General features: G+C 30.3%; 1 protein-coding gene across 1 annotated transcript in view; it reads left to right on the forward strand.

The window, feature by feature from the left end:
* Positions 1-22,722, forward strand: part of LOC145319778 (uncharacterized) — a 162,940-nt gene that overhangs the window by 110,886 nt on the left and 29,332 nt on the right. The window contains exons 3-5 of the mRNA XM_080162162.1: positions 4,282-4,352; positions 5,124-5,231; positions 6,832-7,004. Coding sequence (XP_080018288.1) covers positions 4,282-4,352; positions 5,124-5,231; positions 6,832-7,004 — 352 coding nt within the window. The remainder of the gene's footprint in view (positions 1-4,281; positions 4,353-5,123; positions 5,232-6,831; positions 7,005-22,722) is intronic.

Genomic DNA, 22,722 nt, shown 5'->3' on the forward strand with positions numbered 1-22,722 from the left:
AAAACTTCAGTCCTATGTAATTTTGGGTCCAGAATCATAATCTGTTAAAACTAAAATCCTATGTCTTCCTATTTGCAATAAAATCGCATTAAAATTGCAACAAATATTTGCGATACCTTATTTTCATCTTATAAGAAACAATAATCCATTTTGCTAAAACAAAAATTAAAGTTAACCATTTATTCATACTTTCATATCTTTAAATTTGCAAAAAAAAATATTTTTTTTGCAGAATAATGCCATTTTTGTCAGCGATATAAAAAGTCTCCTTTAAAACAGATTGTTAGAAAAAAAAGTAAATGTAAGCATTATAATATGTTTTTCTGAAGTCATTTAATAAATTTATACAGTAAAAACCGGAATTGTGCAACTTATTTGAATGAAAAGCCAAAAAACGTAATTTGCAAAAAAATTGCAACCCCTAAATCACCTAGAAAAATAAACTTTTAACCAAACTAAAGTAATATGTTTTAAAAAACATTAAAAAATATTAATCTTTTATAAAATAAAGTTTGTTTAAAAAGTTCTAATCAAATATAACAGGGCAAAATTATTTTTTCAAAATGTAAACAAACACTTAACTTTGAATATTTCTATAGTTTTTCTAAAACTTAAAAATCAAATCGTACTCAAAATCAATGTTTTGTTTGTTAAATCTTCTTGTGGCGAGATTTTTAAATGTTATTTTTTTATATGTATTGAATAATCATAAAAAAAAGAAAAATATTTCATTAAGCCGATTCAAATATATTAAATATTTCCTTATTAAGGCAGCAAAATAAAAAAAGGTGTTAAATAAAAATTATTTATTTTTATTTTTTAAGCTGTATAACTTTTTAAAAAATTTAAAAACATGATGTTTGCAAAAATAGATATTTTTTCATTAAAAGGAATTATTGTTTTTCTAATCAGCTGTTATCAAAGAATATATCGTTTTCTTCTGTTGGGCTAAGAATAGTAATTTCAAGGGATCGACAGCCGCGCACAGCCTAAAATTCCGCAGGTGTGCAAAATAAGATTTTAATAAGGAGAATTGTCTGTTAAGAAACAAATTTAGATATCCTGCTTAATTTTATAAAGTTATAATATGATGATTTAACTGAGGCTTACCCGCAGTTGCTGAACCCTGTTAATTTTAAAAACTATATTCATAATAATAAGATTAAGTTTGAAATTTGCAGTCACAGGAGCCGATAAAATTTTCCTGGTGACCGGGAGGATCATACTTGAATCATAAATTTAGATTGCACTCTCATTTTAATTGCGTGAAAGATTGAGTTACGCCCTCTGTTCCCTCCAAACAGTAATTATTTGGTCGCCCCAAAATAGATATTAAAAAACAAGGATGACAATATCCATAAAAGCGAAGCTCTGAAACGGTAGGAAACAAGGTTAATACCTGTAGATTGTCAGAACTCATTAATTAAAATATAAAAGTATAAAAATCGAAAAAAAAGTAAATTTGTTAAAAATACATGACAATGTTTAAGGACATACTTACATTTTTAGGACTTGGTTATAGAGATGCTTCACTTATGAAATTGTACTTTGTTGTCCTAGGAATCAGTATTCCAAAAATCAGATCAATTGAATAATAACATCACATACAAATTTGTTGTTTAAAAGTAAAAAAATCTACATGTTTAAAATGGACGTACGGACATTCTAGTATTGAATATAGAGTTGCTACGCTTTCTGAATTGTACCTTACTATAAAAGGAATCACCCTTTAAAGTTTCAAATTTATAGGACAACTCTAACATGCCATTATTAACGAAAAGAGCTATCCGTTCCGGACGAACGGACGGACCGACCCTAATTATAGAAAAACTCGCTTTTAAAAATGCATCTATAAATTCTAGAGGATAAATAAGGGCAGAAAAATAGCCTAAAACCACCTCAGGACCTACAGAAAGCTTCAATGTAAAGGAGAACCATATCGGGTCAAAGGTTAGCAAAAACCTTTGCCTCAGACAAAAAAAGCTTACTGCTTTATATAGCAACAACTGCGTCCTTAGTATCTTGGGATATTTGAAGGGATATAAAAGGGCAAAAAAATAGCTTTAAACCAACGGACGACTATTAAATAAAATTAAAATAGCATAACACCTTCCCAAAAATAAGAAGCTTCGCTGTAAAGGAGAACCATATCAGTCCTGATTATTCAGTCCTGACACTATACAAGTGTTAATGTCCGTTTGCCCTCCGTTCCAGAGCTTCGCTTTTATCGATGTTGTCATCCTTGTTTCATTTGTAAATTGAATAAATGTTTGCGGGAGATAATTTAAATTTCGTCTTAGTTACCGCAAAATAATGCGGCACTGCTATGACTGAAAAAAACTCCAATGCTGATTTTTTTATATATGATTATATCTTATAAAATCAAATACGAACGCTATTACATTAAAAATCTGTTATAAATTACATTAAATTAATATTTTTTTTTACCACTGGGAGTTAATAATGTGAATGTTGTAAACATTATAGCAGACAGATCTAAATTTCAAATTTAGAAAGGTAAAATTTTCAGGGATATAAAAAATAAGTGCAGAATTTTTTTCATTTAAAAAGATAATCTAATTAGTTGTCAATAATCGTATTTCAATATAATATATTTTTGATAGGCAATATATTAACCCTAAAAATTGAAAGTCGTCGTAGTACTTTTAAGAATAAGGTTTTTAATTTTTTTTTAAAAATTAAATATCTCTGAAGAAGGGGAAAGAAGGATTTAACCGTAAATGAAAACATGAAATATAGGCCTTAATTATATCGCCACACTTTGCGGATTCTTGCGGAAAGGTGTGGATAGTATAATACGCCTCTGCCTTTAGGTGACTAGGTATTACACTATTAGAATTGATTCAACACATAATTACACTGTGACAAATACAGTGGGTTTTTGGTAGTTTTTACTTATGATCTAAGGGGTTTTTAGTACTCAACAAGGTATTTTAAGGATAAATGCCATAAAACAGTTAAATAGAACCAGGAAATGGCTCAAATTTTATTATATTTATTACACAATTTAAATTACAGTCAATTTAAACCGGAAAGGAAGAACAAAATGTAAAATAATACAAAACATTTTGTAAAACAAAAATATAGAAAATACTTTAAACAAAATCTTTACACAAAAGAAATATTTTCTTTTTCATTTTTCTGGTATAATTAATTTAAGTTGATATAGACGCTATTGTATCTGTCTGCTGGGTGAACATTACACAATGATAAATATATTTTAACAAATATTATTTCAAGGTTGAAATATATTTACACAAAAGAATGGGATATATTATGCCAGTAATTAACACCAGTTTTATTTTTGCCCGGGCCTAAGTTTAAAACAAAGAAATATCACAATCAAAGAGAAGCTTTGCTGTTAAAACAATTTGAAGATTTCTCCCCAAATAGTTGCTGGATTTTTTTGCCTTATCATAAAAATAAAAGAAATCCTTTAATTTTTCTGTGTCATACTGCAATGCCTATTTCATTGTCATTAAAGACTTATTTGATGCAAAAGATTATATAAAATAAAATACCTTAGATAAATATGAAATTGAACAAAATTAGAACAAAATCGAAAATAAGGAGGTTTCGTTTTTTTTTCGTTTGTTTAATACTTAGTCAAGTTTAGGTTAGGTTAAAATGGGTACTGGCTAATCCTGCAGGGTTATGTCCCCGCAGGGAAAAATAGATCTTGAACAAAATAGTCTCGGACAAAATAGCGTTGGACAAAATACTCTCTATGTCAAAATAGCCACTTAAGGACAATAGCCTAAACTGTTAATAATGATCATGGCCGCATCGATCGGCACCCTAGCCGTATAACCTAACCTAAAAATTGTAAAAAAAAATAGAATTAGTAATAGTTATTTCTCGTATCGTATTATAAACGGCTTTCCGCGGATATAGAATGTACAATAATAAGATTAAAACTAATTTTTTTAGCCCCGTGGTGCCGAAGGCACCGGCTAAAAAAACTAGTTTTAATCTTATTATTGTACATTTCTATATTCGTAGAAAACTGGATATAATACGATGCTAGACATAGTTTTTTCGTATTCATGAGAACCGGTTCCTGTCCACCGGATTCGAATGAATACGAGAAAAAATCTTCCAACCACTTTTGTAAAATCCACAAAATTATAAATACAGAGGTGGGTTCTTTAGAAAGCACCATTATCTAAAAAACATAATATCTCTATTGATTTGTTGGCCATAGCCGCCAAGATTTATACTATGTTTTAAAAAAGTTTTTAACAAGAACAATAATTTTAGGAAACTGCGGGACGAGTATGACAGGTTAGAGGGTGCTCTCAAGAAGCTTGGCGTTGAGGCTGATTGTTCAGGTATACATAGATAGATAGACAGACATACTGACAGACTAACAGACAGATAGACAGACAGACTCACAGACAGATATACAGAATGACATACAGATGTTCATGACAGGTTAGAGAGTGCTCTCAAGAAGCATGGTGTTAAGCTGATTGTTCAAGTATAAATAGATAGATAGACAGACAGATATTCAGACAGATATGAGGGTGCTCTCAAGAAGCATGGTGTTGAGCTGATTGTTCAGGTATACATAGCTAGATAGACAGACAGACATACGTACAGATAGATAGACAGATAGACAGACGAATATGACAGGTTAGATGGTTTCAAGGAGCTCGGTATTGAGGCTGATTGTTCAGGTATATAGACAGACAGACATACAGACACACAGAGAGATTGACAGACATACTGACAGATAGAAAGACATATGGACATACAGAAAAACAAACAGACAGAAAGACAGCTGAATATTAATTATATCACTGTCTGTCTTGTAGGTACCTAAATAAATACTAAAAACCTGAAACTTGTTTTAAGGATCCTTTAATTTTGTACAATAAATGTATAAGTATAGATTTATGACCCAGAAAGTTACCTGGCCCAAGTGATGGGGACGTTTTTGTCTGCTTGCAAATTGCTTTCTGATTTTTGTGGTGACTTAGCTGTGTTAATATTTCCTACGTTATTAGTCGGTACTGGGTCACCATCCCGGGTATAGAGTTACATACAGTCTGTGACACCTCTATTCTTTTACTTTAATGTTTGACCATCTATCAATTTAGGTACGGAGGAGGAGGGTTACAATGCGGAGAGTGATTGTGAGGAGGACGAACAGCCGCGCGGGTCAGAGTCCTACACAGTGAGTCCTGCCACTATCATGCAACCTCCAGGTAAATATATACTTGATAATATACCCTATTATGAACAGCTGAGTGGGTCAGAGTCCTACACAGTGAGTCCTGCCACTATGATACAACCTCCAGGTAAATATATACTTGATAATATACCTTAATATAAACAGCTGAGTGGGTCAGAGTCCTACACAGTCAGTCCTGCCACTATCATGCAACCTCCAGGTAAATGTATACTTGATAATATACCTTAATATAAACAGCTGAGTGGGTCAGAGTCCTACACATTGAGTCCTGCCACTATGATACAACCTCCAGGTAAATATATACTTGATAATATAACTTATTATGACCAGCTGAGTGGGTCAGAGTCCTACACAGTGAGTCCTGCCACTATGATACAACCTCCAGGTAAATATATACTTGATAATATAACTTATTATGACCAGCTGAGTGGGTCAGAGTCCTACACAGTGAGTCCTGCCACTATGATACAACCTCCAGGTAAATATATACTTGATAATATAACTTATTATGACCAGCTGAGTGGGTCAGAGTGCTACACAGTGAGTCCTGCCACTATGATACAACCTCCAGGTAAATATATACTTGATAATATACCTTATTATGACCAGCTGAGTGGGTCAGAGTGCTACACAGTGAGTCCTGCCACTATGATACAACCTCCAGGTAAATATATACTTGATAATATACCTTATTATGACCAGCTGAGTGGGTCAGAGTCCTACACAGTGAGTCCTGTCAATATGATACAACCTCCAGGTAAATATATACTTGATAATATACCTTATTATGAACTGCCACGCGGGTCAGAGTCCTACACAGTGAGTCCTGTCAATATGATACAACCTCCAGGTAAATATATACTTGATAATATACCTTATTATGACCAGCTGAGTGGGTCAGAGTCCTACACAGTGAGTCCTGTCAATATGATACAACCTCCAGGTAAATGTATACTTAATAATATACCTTATTATGACCAGCTGAGTAGGTCAGAGTCCTACACAGTGAGTCCTGTCAATATGATACAACCTCCAGGTAAATATATACTTGATAATATACCTTATTATGACCAGCTGAGTGGGTCAGAGTCCTACACAGTGAGTCCTGTCAATATGATACAACCTCCAGGTAAATGTATACTTAATAATATACCTTATTATGACCAGCTGAGTCTTGCCACTATCGTGCAACCTTCAGCTTCAGGTAAATATATACTTGATAATAAAAAGGTGTAAATGTATATTTCCACTATATTCTCTCACTGCTATTATGTCTGGCTTTTATAAGGATAAAAATAGACACAACTTATTACCATTGCAATTAGAACATCCAGAGATAGCTAATGCAATCAAAGGTTGATTATTTATATACTATAAAAAGTGAAAGTATGGATTAATTCCCGTTTGACTGTAAATTATAATGGTAGTCAAAGTTTTAAAATAATAATCTCTCATTAGCTTGTTAAAACTTTGGGTACTTTAATTATAACTTGATTGGTTAATTCAATAGCATTGACACATTTTTAAAAATCTACAGAAGGGGTATTTTTGTTTTAATTATCGTTTCACCTTTTCACTTAAGATCTCTGAATCAAATAATTTTCAAATTTTAGGTGGAGGTGGTACCTCTTCTTCCCACCATCACCTCCAGGGGTCCGGCTTGGATAGCCGGCTATCCGGCGGCCACCTTGACAGCCGGCTGGCAGGTGCAGGCCACCTGGACTCCAGGCTGGCCGCTCCATCCGGACATCTGAATCCTAGCGGGGTTCTGGATAGAGTTGACGAGGTAGGGACTTTTTTAATTTTTTGTGCTTTCCCTTAAAGTGTCCCTATCGAGCACTGAACCCCATACCCCCTTATTTATGAAATATAGACAAGGATATGGTAGTTTTCTCCCATACCAAAAGGGGGTCCCCAAAAATAAAGGAGTAAGGGTTTCTGTGCTTGAATAGGTAATTTAGGGGAAACCTCCTGTTTTTTTCTAAAAGAGGAAAAATATTCTGCTTTCAACTTTTTTTACCATTAAATAGTAGTTTATTTATAATCAAAGTATTGATATTTCACATGCAGAATTAAAAACAATACATTGTTTCCCAATGTTAGTTTTAACTTAAAAATGTTAGAGGCATAATATATTTTTTTGCGATTAAACTTTCCTCAAGATTTATTGTTGAATTTCGATTCTATTTATTTTTTTCTTTTTATGAAAATTACCTTAGATTATTATGCATGTGTTTTTTTAGATTTTTAAAGTTAAGTTCAGTAATTGAAATTATCTTAAAAATCTTAATTTTGTAATGTTATTATGTTTTTTTTTTACAAATTATAGTTTTAATGAATATAGTATATTATAATGTACTTTAAGATAAAATGTAATGTATATAATAGTAAGTATATTATAGTGTGCCATCGCTTTCGTATACTGTGGTTCATAATTGCAAAAGGTTCCTAATAGCAAAAAGTAAAGGTTGTGTTATATTATGTGAGTAATTGTTAATGGACAGTAAATCAGCGATCTAAAGGGATAATACAATGGCCAATAAATTTATGTACATTCCAATGATGATATACAAAACTATCTCTTCTGTAGATCACAATTAGTGGTTAAAACGTCTGGACACTCAACTTAATGAATCAACCAATCAAAATTTAATAAAAATCTCCAAAGTTGTTAAGCAAAAAAATAAGAAAACGTTATAATAAAACTTTGGGAACTTGTGCAATAAACAGTCCAATGTCTCCTCCCTACCTGACTTTACCCATATTTGTATATGTGTATAAATATTCTAATATAATATTTACATAATAATTGTCTTGTGTACATAAGGTGAAGTAAAAGGAGTGTGTTCTCAAAATCAACCATACTTTTATTATAAAACTAGCAGCTCCCATAGCCTTTCGGGGCTCTTAAAAGGGAAGAAAAGGGATGAAAAATATCAAAAGACACCACAAGACTTAAACAAAATAAAAATTGCTTAAACCAACTCGGGACCTATTTTAGATTTCTTTAAACTGGAGAACCAAATCGGTTCATTAGTAACTTAGCTTTTAAGCTACAGAAAAAATACCGTACTATTTTATATTACAGGGAAAAAAATAGAGTGGGGGATTTTTTCTAGGGTCGATTTCTCTTGTGAGAGTGGTAGTACCCTCCTAAAAAATAGTACGTGTTATTAAAAAGTAAGAATCATAGATTTCAGCCCAAAAAATGCAGTTTGTCTAGGGACTAAAGGGATAATACAATGGACGATTAATTTATATAAAATACATCCCCAAACTATTTTTTCAAATACCCAATGATTTTGAGCCAACAAATAAGATATGATGGTTATAAAACTCTGGGTACAAGTGTAATTTAGACTTAAATGTCTCCTCTCTACCTGGGTAAATTTCAATAACAAACAGTTTTAAAACATATCTTTAAAAAGAAACAGTGTATAGTGTCTAATAAAAAATGATGTAATACAATACAACCGACCAATGATAGGCCAATATACATTGTAATTGACCAATGATAATTGTATACTATCATTTGTCATTTGTATTGTATGACGTCATTTTTTATTGGACATTTTACGCTGTTTCTTTTAAAAACTGCTAAAAAAAATATAAATATATAAACAGTATTGCCTGAACGCTGTTGTGGGTATAAATCAACAGTATTGCCTGAACGCTGCTATGGGTAGAAAGAGTTTGTGAAATATGAGACAACACCTTCACCCTCTCTTAATCATATTATTGCATGCACGGGGGCGTACACGGGAATTATATAGATATGGGGGGGGGGGTTGTTTTTACATACAGACAGTATTATGTTTACTACACTACTGCCCAAACTCTTAAATCAAGGTTTTCTTGGCTTAACAACCTTGGGAACTTTTATTGAATTTTTATTGGTTTTTTTTCAAAAGGTTGAGTGTCCAAACGTTTGAACCACTAATTTTAAACTACAGAAGGAGTAAATTTGTGTATCATCATTAGGGATAGACATTAATTTTTTGGCCATTGTCTTATCCCTATAGATTCCTAGTTGTATGCATATATGGATGTATGTGTTTCATTATATAACAAATTTCGAAGAAACATGAAATATCAAACTAAAAAAAGATGGTAGATAGATAAAAGGATGTGGGGGGAGGGGGGGGGGGCATGTAACACCCCATCTTTTAATACCAGGTACGCCCCTTATTGCATGACAATATGTCTTATTATTTAGCATGCACCGGCTTAATAATAATAATAATAATAATATATGAATATATAATTAGTTTCATCATGTGATCACGTTTTTTTAGCTTATAAGGATTTATTTTTTTTGTAGATTTTATGAAATATTTTTTGTTGCAAAGATTCTAAGTTTTGTGTTTTGTCAGTCGGTTTAAAAATCATTTGAAAACTATTCAGGATAGTTATTTATTGAATCATATTATAGACCGTTTTCCGCAGATAATAAAATGAAAAATTATAAATCAGTTTTGTGTGCCGTGTGTGGCTGAAGGCTTGGGCTAACAAAACTGGTATTGATTTTATGATTTGATTTTGAATTTGCCATCCTTGTTTTATTCTGCCATTCAATTTAAAAGTAATATGCATTTTTAGATAACAATATGTGTAAATATAATTTACATAACTGTGTTATCAACAAAAAGCAAAGCTACTCAATGCTTATTTATAATCGTCTGTTCTTTCGTAAATCGCTATAGTGGGAAATTTATTTATTTCTAACTTTATAGAAGGCTTGTCATTTTCTAGACTAGTATACAAGATAGATGCTTCTTTTTGTTTGTTTCTTTGTTTACCAGTTTAACAATAGTTACGCTACTAATTAAGAATGTCACACTTGTTTTTACTGAAAAAAAGTTAATTCTCAAAAAAAAACGTTTTAACTAAATTAATATTTTACAAAGTCAATGAAAAATTATAAAATTGAATCGTTTCAAATATAATAAAACTATAGATACAGAATGGAAAGTTAAGTAAAGCTAATATTTTATTTAATAAGACTATTTAAAAAAGATTCAAATATTACATAAAATAAATTCAATTCACAAAAAAAAGGATTTTATATTTTTAAAAGTAAAGAACTGTTAATGCATTTAGACAAATATTTTTTCACAAAGATTTTTTTTTTCACAGCAAAAATAGTGCAATGCATTTTTGAATTGAAAATACTTTCTTGCATCACAAAATTCATGTTTGAAAAGAGTTTTTATTCCAGCTTTTTATTCTTGAAAACTTTTTTCTGGAAAATGTTTGGGGATTTATAATATATACTATCCTTCTTACGGGGAAATATTTAGGTTTTATCAAAAGAGATAGGATTGGATTACTTGCATCTCTGAGAAAAATTGTATTAATATTGCTTTGTATGGACTATTTATTATTTTAACTAACTCTGCGGGGCTACCCAGTCACCAATAAAACCTGACTTAAAGTAATAAAGTAACAAACAAAAATTACCCACTCTCGTTTTTTCAATGTAATTCCAAATATATGGTGGGGGGGGATTACCTTACTAGAATGGGCACTAATATATACAGGAAATCTGTCAAAAATAGGCATTCCTCAATATATGTTCTAATTGAGTAAAGATCAAGGAGAACCCGATCGGTTCAGCGGTTCGCGATATCCTTCGGTACAAACACACAGACAGACATCCTGTTACTTTAGTATAAGGATTTAAAAAGAAAAGTATAAACAATTTTTTTTAGGGGGGGGGGGGGGTTGTTGTTAATTTATTTATAGGATATAGGATGTTTCATTAAGTTATTCAAAAAAAGTAAAAATATGTAAAGAATCCTATAAAAGTAAAATACCAAATAAAGAAATTGAGGAAAATTTCAGAGAAAGAAGGAACAATGGGCTGTTTATTACACTTTACCAAAAGTTTTATAATAACGTTTTCTTATTTGTTGGTTTAACAACTTTGGAGACTTTGTGATTGGTTGGTTTATTAAGTTTAGCGTTCAAACGTTCCATTCACTTCTTTCTACACTACAGAAGGGATTATTTTGTGTATCATCATTGGGGATGTATATAAATTTTTCGGCCATTGTCTTTTACCTCTTGATCCCTGGTAAAATTTGGTGAACATGGCATAGTTGCTTTTATAACGTTAAATATGCACAATTTGTCTAACCTTTTAAATGTTGTTGACTTAAAATAGACATTTCAATAGACAACAAAAAAGGTAAATATGTTAAGAATTACTCAGGGGTCTAAAGGGATAAGACAATGACCGATGAGTTTATGTACATTTCCAATGATAATACACCAAAATACTCATTCTATAGGTTATAGTTAGTGTTTTTAACGTTTGGACACACAACTTAATGAACCAATCAATCAAAGTTCAACAAAAGTCTCCAAATTTGTTAAGCAAACGAATAAGAGAAGGTTATTTTGAAATTTTGGGGACTAGTGTAATAAACAGCCCAATGTCCCATCCTTACCTGAAAATTACTACATATTGTTGTCAGGAGGAAGTTTCTTCTATTTAGTTTATAAAAAAAGATTGATTTTAAACTATTATATCTAAAGATAATTTACTATTGATATATGAAGAAAAAAATATGTCAATAAGTTGGGGAGGAAATAGATAAATGTATAAACTAAAAAATATAAAAATGTTATCACTCAGAGACTTCAAAGATGCTTCGCTCCCAAAAATAAGAAATTTGACTTATTGTAAGTGACAAAACTTAAGTTGCAATTGAAGAAAGAAAATTATGCTGCAGATCATAATTCTTAGAACAACAAAACTTCTAGATCATATTTTTAGTAGTGCCGCTACTCTATAAATCTTGACAAGATGTAAGTCAAAAGAATTGAAAATTTTTCTTGTTTATTGGCGGTTTTTTTATAGCATAGAAATATAATTAAAAAGTCTTAATGGCTTTTTTATAGGAGAATAAAACAATGGACGATAAATTTATATTAATCTCCAATGATAATAAACAAATTTTTCTTTCAGTAGATTACAATTAATGGTAGTTACTTCACCAACTAATCAAACTTCAATTAAAGTTCCCAAAGTTATTAAGACAACGAATACGAAAACGTTATTTCAAAATAAAATTGCGGACTAGTTTAATACACATCCCATTGTCATCTCTATCTCAAAGAATGTTTTGTATTATAAAGTTATAAATATCAATCATACACATTAAAAATTATTTTCGTAAAACCATCTAGTACTTAAATTTTGCAGTTAAAAATTTTTTTTTTCTAGAAAAAAATGTTGGGATTATTTTTCTTTTTTTTTTATAAATTAAAGATTAAATTGGCAATTAAGACGTAATTGAAAGTATATCTGCTATTAATAAATGTCTAATAAATGAGTATTTAAAAACTTACGGGGATAATTTTAGAATTTTCTTTGAAAAAGGAAAATAAAGAATTAAAACTAAACATATTTAAAGAAAGTATTTTGAAATCTTATTTAAATTATGTTTCTGTATGAATAATGATGTCAGAAAATCCATTTAAAATACATAATAATCATGTCCCGAGCCCTTTAACATTTTCTTTAAAGGACAACACATTAACATTTTTCAAAAAATCAATATTCAATTTTATTTTTAAGAATCATAATCCCATTGAAACAGTCATTAATAGTAATATTGTATAGTATATATTAGAAGGTATAAAAAAAATTTACTCTTTGTAATTTGTAAGTGTTCTTATCAAATAAGCATACTTTTGGCTGTTGTGTTATATTAATTATTTTAATACAAAAATGTTTAATTAATGCTTTTTATCTTTCTAATTCAGTAAACCCAAATAGTGGATTACTCATAGAACTGCCCTGCTAGAATCGAATCGTTTCATTGTTTAGTAACCTTTTTTGCATTTTTAGCAAAAAAAACACTATAGTTAGGAGTTTACCTTGAAATATAAAAAGAATAATTCTCTTACAGTTCTATTGTTTGTTAAGTCTGATTCAAAGACTACATTGATATCATAAAATTTATGACTTTACAAAAGAATAACAAAAGTCTGAGATAGAGACAAATTGTTAAAATATGTAGCAATGACTTTATAAAAGAATTAGAAACCCAAAACTTTAGTGTAAAGTGTAATAATTCCAATATTCATGTCAGATTGATGCAGGTAGGGAGTGGATAATGTACTGTAACTTATTCTAGTACCCAGATTCTTATAAAAAAATTTCTTATTGGTTGGATTAAAAACTATGAAAAATTTTATAAACATTCCATGGTTAGTTAAATCATACTTATAATTTAAAAGAGGGGTTAGTTTGTTTATCGTCATTATATACAATATATCAATTTATTGTCAAACTTCCAAATTGCAGTTAAAATCACAAAAATCAAAGAAATGTATTATAATCAATTGCTATTTTTTCATACCTCTATTGTTTCTGATAAACAAAGGAGCAGTTATTCTAATTATTGTCTATTATAAAGACTTAATATTATAGATGTGCCCTGTATACTAATGGATATGGTGTCTAAATACATAGGTGTTACCTCAATTGGGCATTTGTTTTCTTTAAAGTTAAATTTTATGAGAAGTCTTTCTTCAATTTCTTTAAAGCGGAGCTTTTCTATAATTAGAATCGGTCCGAACGTCCGTCCATAACGGCTAGCTCTTTTCTTTTATTTAGACATGTTCGAAGTATCCTATCGATTTCAAACTTTGCATGGTGATTCCTGTAGTAGTTAGGCACGATTTAGAAAGCGTGACAACTCTATATCATCATCAGAATGTCCGTACGTCCATTTTAAATATGTTGATTTTTAACTTTGTTAACAACATTTTTTTATGCATTATAATTATCAAATTGATCTGATTTTTGGAATACTGTTTTTGAGATCAACAATGTACAATGTTTTTAGCAAACCATCTCTATAAACAAGTCCTAATGTAAGTATGTCCTTAAACATTATCCTGCATGTAAGCAGTTTTTCAACAAATTTATTTTCGAATTTTATACATTTATACTCTGTTTATTCAGTTTTGATACTCTACAAGTGTTAATGTTTGTTTGTCCTACCTTTTCAGAGCTTCGCTTTTATGAATGTTGTCATCCTTTTTTTATTATAAATATGCTTTTTACAATTTACATAAAATTGTTTAGACTTGTTTCTTACTTTGCAACTATAAATATCTAATATTTTTTTGCTAAAATGAAAGAAAACTTCGTAGTAAAGACCTTTACACCATTATCAGTAATTGGATGTCATATTACAAACAGATACAACCACTATAGCATTCTTAATCAATACATCAGATATAATAATAATTGGATGTCATATTACAAACAGATACAACCACTATAGCATTCTTAATCAATACATCTGATATAATAATAATTGGATGTCATATTACAAATAGATACAACCACTCTGTAGCATTCTTAATCAATACATCAGATATAATAATAATTGGATGTCATATTACAAACAGATACAACCACTATAGCATTCTTAATCAATACATCTGATATAATAATAATTGGATGTCATATTACAAACAGGTACAACCACTCTGTAGCATTCTTAATCAATACATCAGATATAATAATAATTGGATGTATTACAAACAGATACAACCACTCTGTAGCATTCTTAATCAATACATCAGATATAATAATAATTGGATGTCATATCACAAACAAATACAACCACTCTGTAGCATTCTTAATCAATACATCAGATATAATAATAATTGGATGTCATATCACAAACAAATACAACCACTCTGTAGCATTCTTAATCAATACATCAGATATAATAATAATTGGATGTCATATTACAAACAGATACAACCTTGTATAGCATTCTTAATTAATACATCAGATATAATAATAATTGGATGTCATATTACAAACAGATACAACCTTGTATAGCATTCTTAATCAATACATCAGATATAATAATAATTGGATGTCATATTACAAACAGATACAACCACTCTGTAGCATTCTTAATCAATACATCAGATATAATAATAATTGGATGTCATATTACAAACAAATACAACCACTCTGTAGCATTCTTAATCAATACATCAGATTTAATAATGTTTAATAAGAATGTCTCCATTTTTTATAATAGATTTGCAATATTATTCATGAAAGAACAATACAAATACTTAGTACACTCTTACCACTAAAATACATACTTTATATTGATCTCATGTAAGAGTACATTGGTACACTTACACATTCACCCCCCAGGCAAAACACCCATGGCTAAAAAATACACTACAGCAATTAAAATATTTCTAAAGTCAACTAATTTTAAAAAGTAAACTACTGCTTTTCCTTAAAGTACCCCTAGTGGAACTATACATGCGGTGCCATAACCTAATAGTAATACAATGTTCCTAAAATGACCTAACCTATCTAGCCTAAGTTAAAACAATAATTTAAAAAACTACCCTCTTTCCTTCCTCCCTTTTTAAAATCAATTTTAAATTAAAGGGTGGCTGTGTTTGAATGTTTCTATTCAATTTATCTATTTCTTAACTGATATCTTAAAATAAAACAAAAACAATAAAAAATATGTAATTTACTTATTTTTATAATACTTAATGTCACTTTGACTTTATAATGGCACTTAACAACATTTGGAATTGATTACTTTATATTATAAAGCTAATAATTTTAGTTACTTTGACTACTTTTTCTATCATACTAAAGCAAGGATAATCTATTTCATTAATAATGGTACACTTTATCTCTTTTTAAAAGTAATTATAAAAGCAAAGAAGTAATTTATTTACGACCGTTAATTATTTATGTAAAATTTTAATTAAAATATAAACAAATATTTTTGAACAGAAATAAAAACAAATTACGAAACTTAATTTGTTTCGTATGTGTGCTAAATATTATTAATATAGTTTCTAGTATGGCTTCAAAACCGATGTATTAGAACCAGTTCTTTACCATAATGAAAAACCATGTATGACTTCAAATTACAGAAAATTTTCCACAAACATAAAATAAAAATCATAAAATAAATATCAGGTATGTTAGCCCAGGCCCTTGGCTCCTCAGGACTAACAAAACTAATTTTAATCTTATAGTTTTTCATTTAATATCCGTGGAAAGCTGTCAATGATACTATGCAATAAATAGATTTTCTAAATCTATCCATGTTGCTTAAGCTAGCATATTAATTTGATTGTATAGATTATTCACACCTCAGATACAATTCAATCTGATGCATAATGAGTTTACCTGGTTACAACACAAAACTGCAAATTAGAGACGTCAAAGCTTTTTCTTATTTTGAGGTAGGTAAAATGAGGGTTGTCAAAGGTTTGAGAATGGTATTCTATTTAATATCTTTTTAAAAATTTTCTGCAGGTAAATGAGAAGTTTTAAAGTTTAAGGGGGGATAAACATCCCTTTACCCTCCACCTTTGGATGTCTAGTGACTATCTTCATAAACAGCTAGGAACAAAAATAGTTTGAATAGTATTTATTTTAAACATTTTAGAAGGAGCTAAAAGACTAAAGAGGTAACCTTAAATTAGATAAATTCTTTTTAGTGAACATTTATTAAACTATTTTACTTTTTGGAATACCGTGGTTGCTTTTAAAAAAAAACAATCATCTATCACGAGATAAGTTTTTTTGATGTATTGTATTCTAACTTTACTCTCAAGATGCCTTTGAGTTTATCATTTCTCCACTTTATATTATGGTTTATCTAATCAATTATTGGATAAAACTATATAAAATCAAAATATTCATTTATTAATACATTTTAAGTAAATTTTTTGACATCATTTTCGGGTATATTTCATTTCGTGGCACCACCTCTTAAGGGGAGAAGTTAGGTTAGGTGATTGCCCTGCAGGGTTAGAACCCCCCGCAGGGGCTAGAAATAGGGGTAAAGCTACTGTAAAAATACGAGGAAACGCCCATCAAGAGGCGTTGCCACGAAAGGGACTAAAACCCCTTTTTCTTTTTTGTATGTTTAAACATAAACATCTCTGTATGAAAGCTTTTTAATTTTATTTCTGCCCCGCTAACCCCGGCTAACCAAGGCAAAGCTGGCAAAAGTCTTGCTGGCGTAATTGAATTTAAGAAGAAGAAAAAAGTTTGCCTCCCATATGTTTTTCTTTCAGACAGGGGCCACAATTACAGAGTTATATTAGAGTGCCTATTAGAATATTTTCCTATTTTAATTAGTCAAATTATTAAGAAATCTTATTTTTTTATCTTTTTAAAAATAGTTATTTCTTGCATCATATTATAAACAGCTTTCCGCGGAAATAAAAATGTACAATTATAAGATTAAAACCATGTTATATGCCCCGACATAGCAGATATTAATCAGTTTCATAGCGATACGGGAAAAACTATTTAAGCCTTGCCTCAATAATGCTGAAAGGTATATGTGATTGTTCTAGTGTTTATTTATCTAAACAACCAAAGCTCAATTCTTAACAACTTTTTCTAAGGTTTTTCTGGGTATGTCTCATTTAGAGGATTCAGTATACACACATTCTTTCTTGTTTTGAATAAGGTTAATAATTTAATACAATAAACAAAACTAACATAATTATAAGATTAAGTCTGACCTATTTGAGAGTGTTTTTAAAAGCGAAGCTTTTCTATAATTAGGGTCGGTCCGTCCGTCTGTCCGGAACGGATAGTTTTTTTCGTTACTTGAGGCATGTTCGAAATGACCTATCGATTTTAAACTTTGCATGGTGATTCCTGTAGTAGTTAGGTACTGCTAAGAAAGCATTGCAACTCTATAATCATTATCAGAATGTCCGTACGTCCATTTTAAACATGTTAATATTTTAACTTTTTTAACAACAATTGTTTATGTGATCTGATATTATCCGATTAATCTGATTTTTAGAATACTTATTTCTAGGACATTAAAGTACAATGCTAGAAGCAAAACATTTCTATAATCAAGTCCTAAAAATTTAAGTATGTCCATAAACCTTGTTCTGTATCAAGCAGTTTTTTCAACAATTTTACTTACAATTTTGCTTCGACTCTTATACATTTATATTCTAATTATTCAGTTCTGAAACTACATAAGTGTTAATGTCCGTTTGTCCTACTATTTCAGTGCTTCACTTTTATGGATGTTGTTGTCATCCTAGCTTTTTAAATTCTTCTAGCTTTTAAAATTCAACTTGAGGATCAATAAAAATGTGGCCGCTGGAGGATTTAAAACTTAATTTCATGAAAGTTATCACATTTATGCTATTTGAATAGTAAGAAATGTGTAGTTTAGTCGATCCACATGCTTCTATTAGAGGTAGTCTTTTATTTTTAATGAATTGTTTGTTTTAAAAGAAATAAACCCACTAAAGAGTTGTTTAAAAAGCTTTGTCTGACTGTTTCACTTCACCAAGAGGTCAGTATTTAAATCCAGATCTAGAACTGTCCTCTGATTAACTCTTGTAAAAGTTTTCACATTAACCTCACAGATAAACATACAAAGTTGGATGGATAGAATTGCCTGCCCTACCACACACAAACTCACACACACACACTCTCACACACATACACACATGCTATCACATTATTGAATGTACATTAGACATGTGTTCTTTATGTGCAGATTTTAGATTATCATCTTGATTGCAGCACACGGAGAAAATGGAACAACTTTTCATTTATCATGCATTTTATTTTTTTAGAAGCGAACCTACTCTATAAATCAGTTTGTCTGTCCAAGAGACAAAGACCGAGACAAAGACCAAATTGTGTCAAAAATGATCCATGTGACGTCATAAAAATGAGTCCTTATCCATCTCTTTTTTAGGGGTTTTCTTTCCCACTTCTACTCTCATCTTATCTCATTTTTATGACGTAACATGGAACATTTTTGACACAATTTGGTCTTTGTCGCGGTTCTGCTCAAATAACATATATTTTGGTGGGTTTCGTGATTTATTTCATTCTTATGTTGTCATTCTTGTTTATATAAATATTTTAACAGCTGGATTGGAAAAAGTTGGGCGAGGTTTCATAATTTCAGCTGTTTTGGGGGTTTTGTACTATTCATGATTACTACATTTTTAACTGATTAAATATTTTTTTTTAAGGTTAAATGCTTGCTAATAGTTTTATTGGATATGGAATGGATTTCAGTGTTAAGCTTTCAAAATAAGATATAAAATAGTAAAAATATATACATAATCTAAGAAAAAAATAAGACTTTCTTGAATATTTTTTTTATAAATCCATGTATGTATATTTTTTCTGCCTGACTAGGCAAGCTCAAGAATTAAGGGAAATATTATTGGAGGGAAAAAAGTGGACATTGAACTTTAAATTACCCAAAGTTTTATTATCATTTTCTCAAAACTTTATCATCGTTACAGGTGTCTATCAATTTAACGTCCATTGTATATCCCTTTATATGGCTGATATTTTTTTTCCTTTTAAAATGTTCTTTTTCATAAAAGAAAAACTTGAATTTTATAAATAAGTAAGGCATTGATTTGTAGTTAAATATTTTTTCTTTCCTTTAAATATCTACTAATATCCTATACCTATAGCCCTGACTATACTATAGGGATGGATAATGTTTCTACTTGGATAATCAGACAAGCTCTTTAATCCTAGTATCCTATACCTATATCCCTGATTATACTATAGGGATGAATAATGTTTCTACTTGGATAATCAGACAAGCCCTTTAATCCTACTCACTCAGCATACCCACTACCCTAGTATCCTATACCTATAGCCCTGATTATACTATAGCTATGAATAATGTTTCTACTTGGATAATCAGACAAGCCCTTTAATCCTAGTATCCTATACCTATAGCCCTGATTATACTATAGCTATGGATAATGTTTCTACTTGGATAATCAGACAAGCTCTTTAATCCTACTCACTCAGCATACCCACTACCCTAGTATCCTATACCTATAGCCCTGATTATACTATAGCTATGGATAATGTTTCTACTTGGATAATCAGACAAGCCCTTTAATCCTACTCACTCATCATACCCCCTACCCTCATAAACAAGGACGAATTTTGTTAACATACTATTTCAATCAATAGTAGACTGAATTCTATAAAATCAACTTCATTGACTATTAATTCAGATGATTTGCACTTATACCTTATACCTTCTATAAAAAGAATATAACTGAAATAATATAAAAAGTTTAATGACTCGTATATACTCTTTCACTAAAATTCAAACGTAAGGACATGTCATATTTTTTAGATTTAAGTTATACACCTAAAAAATGATATCTTGGAACCTAACTCCAATTAGATCTTAAATACGAATTTAGACAGCAACATATCTGTAAAAATCATTAGCTCAACTGCAATGAATCATGGCATTCTTGTTGTATCATTTCTTTTGAGCATTGAATGTTTGAATATATGTATTCTCGTATTTAGTCTTGCGTAAACTATATATACTGTTGACGCAGATTACTTGGGACAGTGATCATGAATATGTCCATCTATACTATTTTTTTTAGAAAATTACTTTAAGCTTTTTGTTGATGGGGGTCGCAGTTTATTATATTGGTCCCCAAAGTTTTTTAAACATTGTTTCTCATTCATTGGCTTCAAAACTTTGAGAACTGTTATTAAACCTTGTTTGTGCTGTACTAACTATAGCAATGTCCTAACTTCTCCACCAATAATTTGGGTAACTTTATTAATCATATTTGGGGGTGTACATTAATTTAGATATCTTTTAGTTGAAGAATTGTCCCAATTTAGCTCTGGGACCATATTCATAAAAATGTATGTGTATTTACATGTATGAGGACTATAAACAAGAAAACACACAGAAAATTAACTAATATGTACAGTTAATAAACATTGTACTCTAATAACTATATTTCTTTAACTGAAAGCTCTGATTGTTAAATAATATAAGCATGTTAGAATCTTCCATCGATTTTAAACTTTGCATGCTGATTCCTGTAACAAATTAAGCACTATTAAGAATCCTCTATAATTTTCTATAGGCCCGTGCTAAAAAAAACTTCTATTAAGTCAATGATTTTTTTATTATCCTTGGAAAATTGTATGTAATACGACTGTACACATGATTTTTATGGTTGTGGATATTGATCGGTTTCGAAGCCATACTGGAAAAGGCTTTACCATATTATGAAAGTCTGGATGTGAAAATTGCAAGCAAACGGTATTGATCTTATACATTTACTAGACACATTACAATAACCAACAGTTTGGGGGACCCGAATATGCACCTATATAGATAGATAGATAGTTAGATAAATATCTGAATAGATTGATAGATGGATAGAAGTAAGGTTAATTAAAAGACGATAGATAGATGAAAGTAGTAAATTTAGTAGATAATTTAATCTCCTATCTTCTACCCAATATTTCAAATAATTACATGCAAAATAATTTTTATCAAGGAGATTAATTACTCTCCTATTGTCCTATCTATGGCGTGTACAGAGTTTTGCAAGGGAGGTAATAAACTTTGGGGTGTAAAGTCCCCAAATTCAATCTTAAGGGGAAAATTAATACCCACTTTAACCTCTCCTGAACAGTTTAAATCCTTATGTGGTATCCGCCTAGGTTAAATGGCTAGGTTAAAAGGCTGTCAAAATCTATCATTAATTTTAAGGCATAGGGAGGGGTCGGCTGACCCCTTCCCCAGTACTCGGGGGAGGGCCCTTGGCCCTTCTCCGGACCAAGGTCAGGGTTGCCATAGAACATGGCTCACGGCTGCCGAATACTACACTTATACTAAAGTAACAGGATGTTTGTGTGTTTATTTGTACCGAACGCACCCCCCCCCCAAAAAAAAAAATAAATTCGCCCCCCCAAAAAATTTTTTTCACTTTTTACTTTAAAATCTAAAATAAGAAATTGGGTTATCAAATTTGACTCTCCCCTTCTCAAGTGCCCCTAAAGGCCTCTAGGGGCGTAGCCGCTAGTTTCTCTTAAACTACTTGGTTTTAAATTTGTTATTTTATCTGCCACGAGTATTATAATATGCAAAAAGAAAATGTTAAAACAAATATAATATAAAGATTTTACAAGCCTCATTCCAGATATATGAAACAGTTGATTTTTATTTTATTTTCTCCTGCATATTTTCTAACTCAAAATTTTCCTTTTATTTTAAACTTTTCTAAATATTTTGGTTAGTTTTCGTCTTTTATAATTCTTTGCTTTTCCCAGATTTGTAAAAAAAAAACATGGGAAAGACAATTAATGATAATTTATGTACATCCCCAATGATACTAAACATAATATGTAGGTAAAAAGTTACCGATTGAAATCTTTGAAACTGCGAGTTTTAATCAATCAAGGATTTATAAATAGTATCAAAGTTTATAAGCCAACTAATGAAACAAGGATGACAACATCCATAAAAGCGAAGCACTGAAACGGTAGGACAAACGGACATTAACACTTGTATGTATAGTGTCAGAACTGAATAATCATAATATAAATGTATAAGAGTCAAAGCAAAATTGTAAGTAAATTTGTTGAAAAACTGCTTGAATCAGGATAATGTTTATGG

This window comes from Acartia tonsa, chromosome 1, assembly GCF_053477335.1.
Source record: "Acartia tonsa isolate MP-2025a chromosome 1, ASM5347733v1, whole genome shotgun sequence".
Lineage (NCBI taxonomy): Eukaryota > Metazoa > Arthropoda > Copepoda > Calanoida > Acartiidae > Acartia > Acartia tonsa.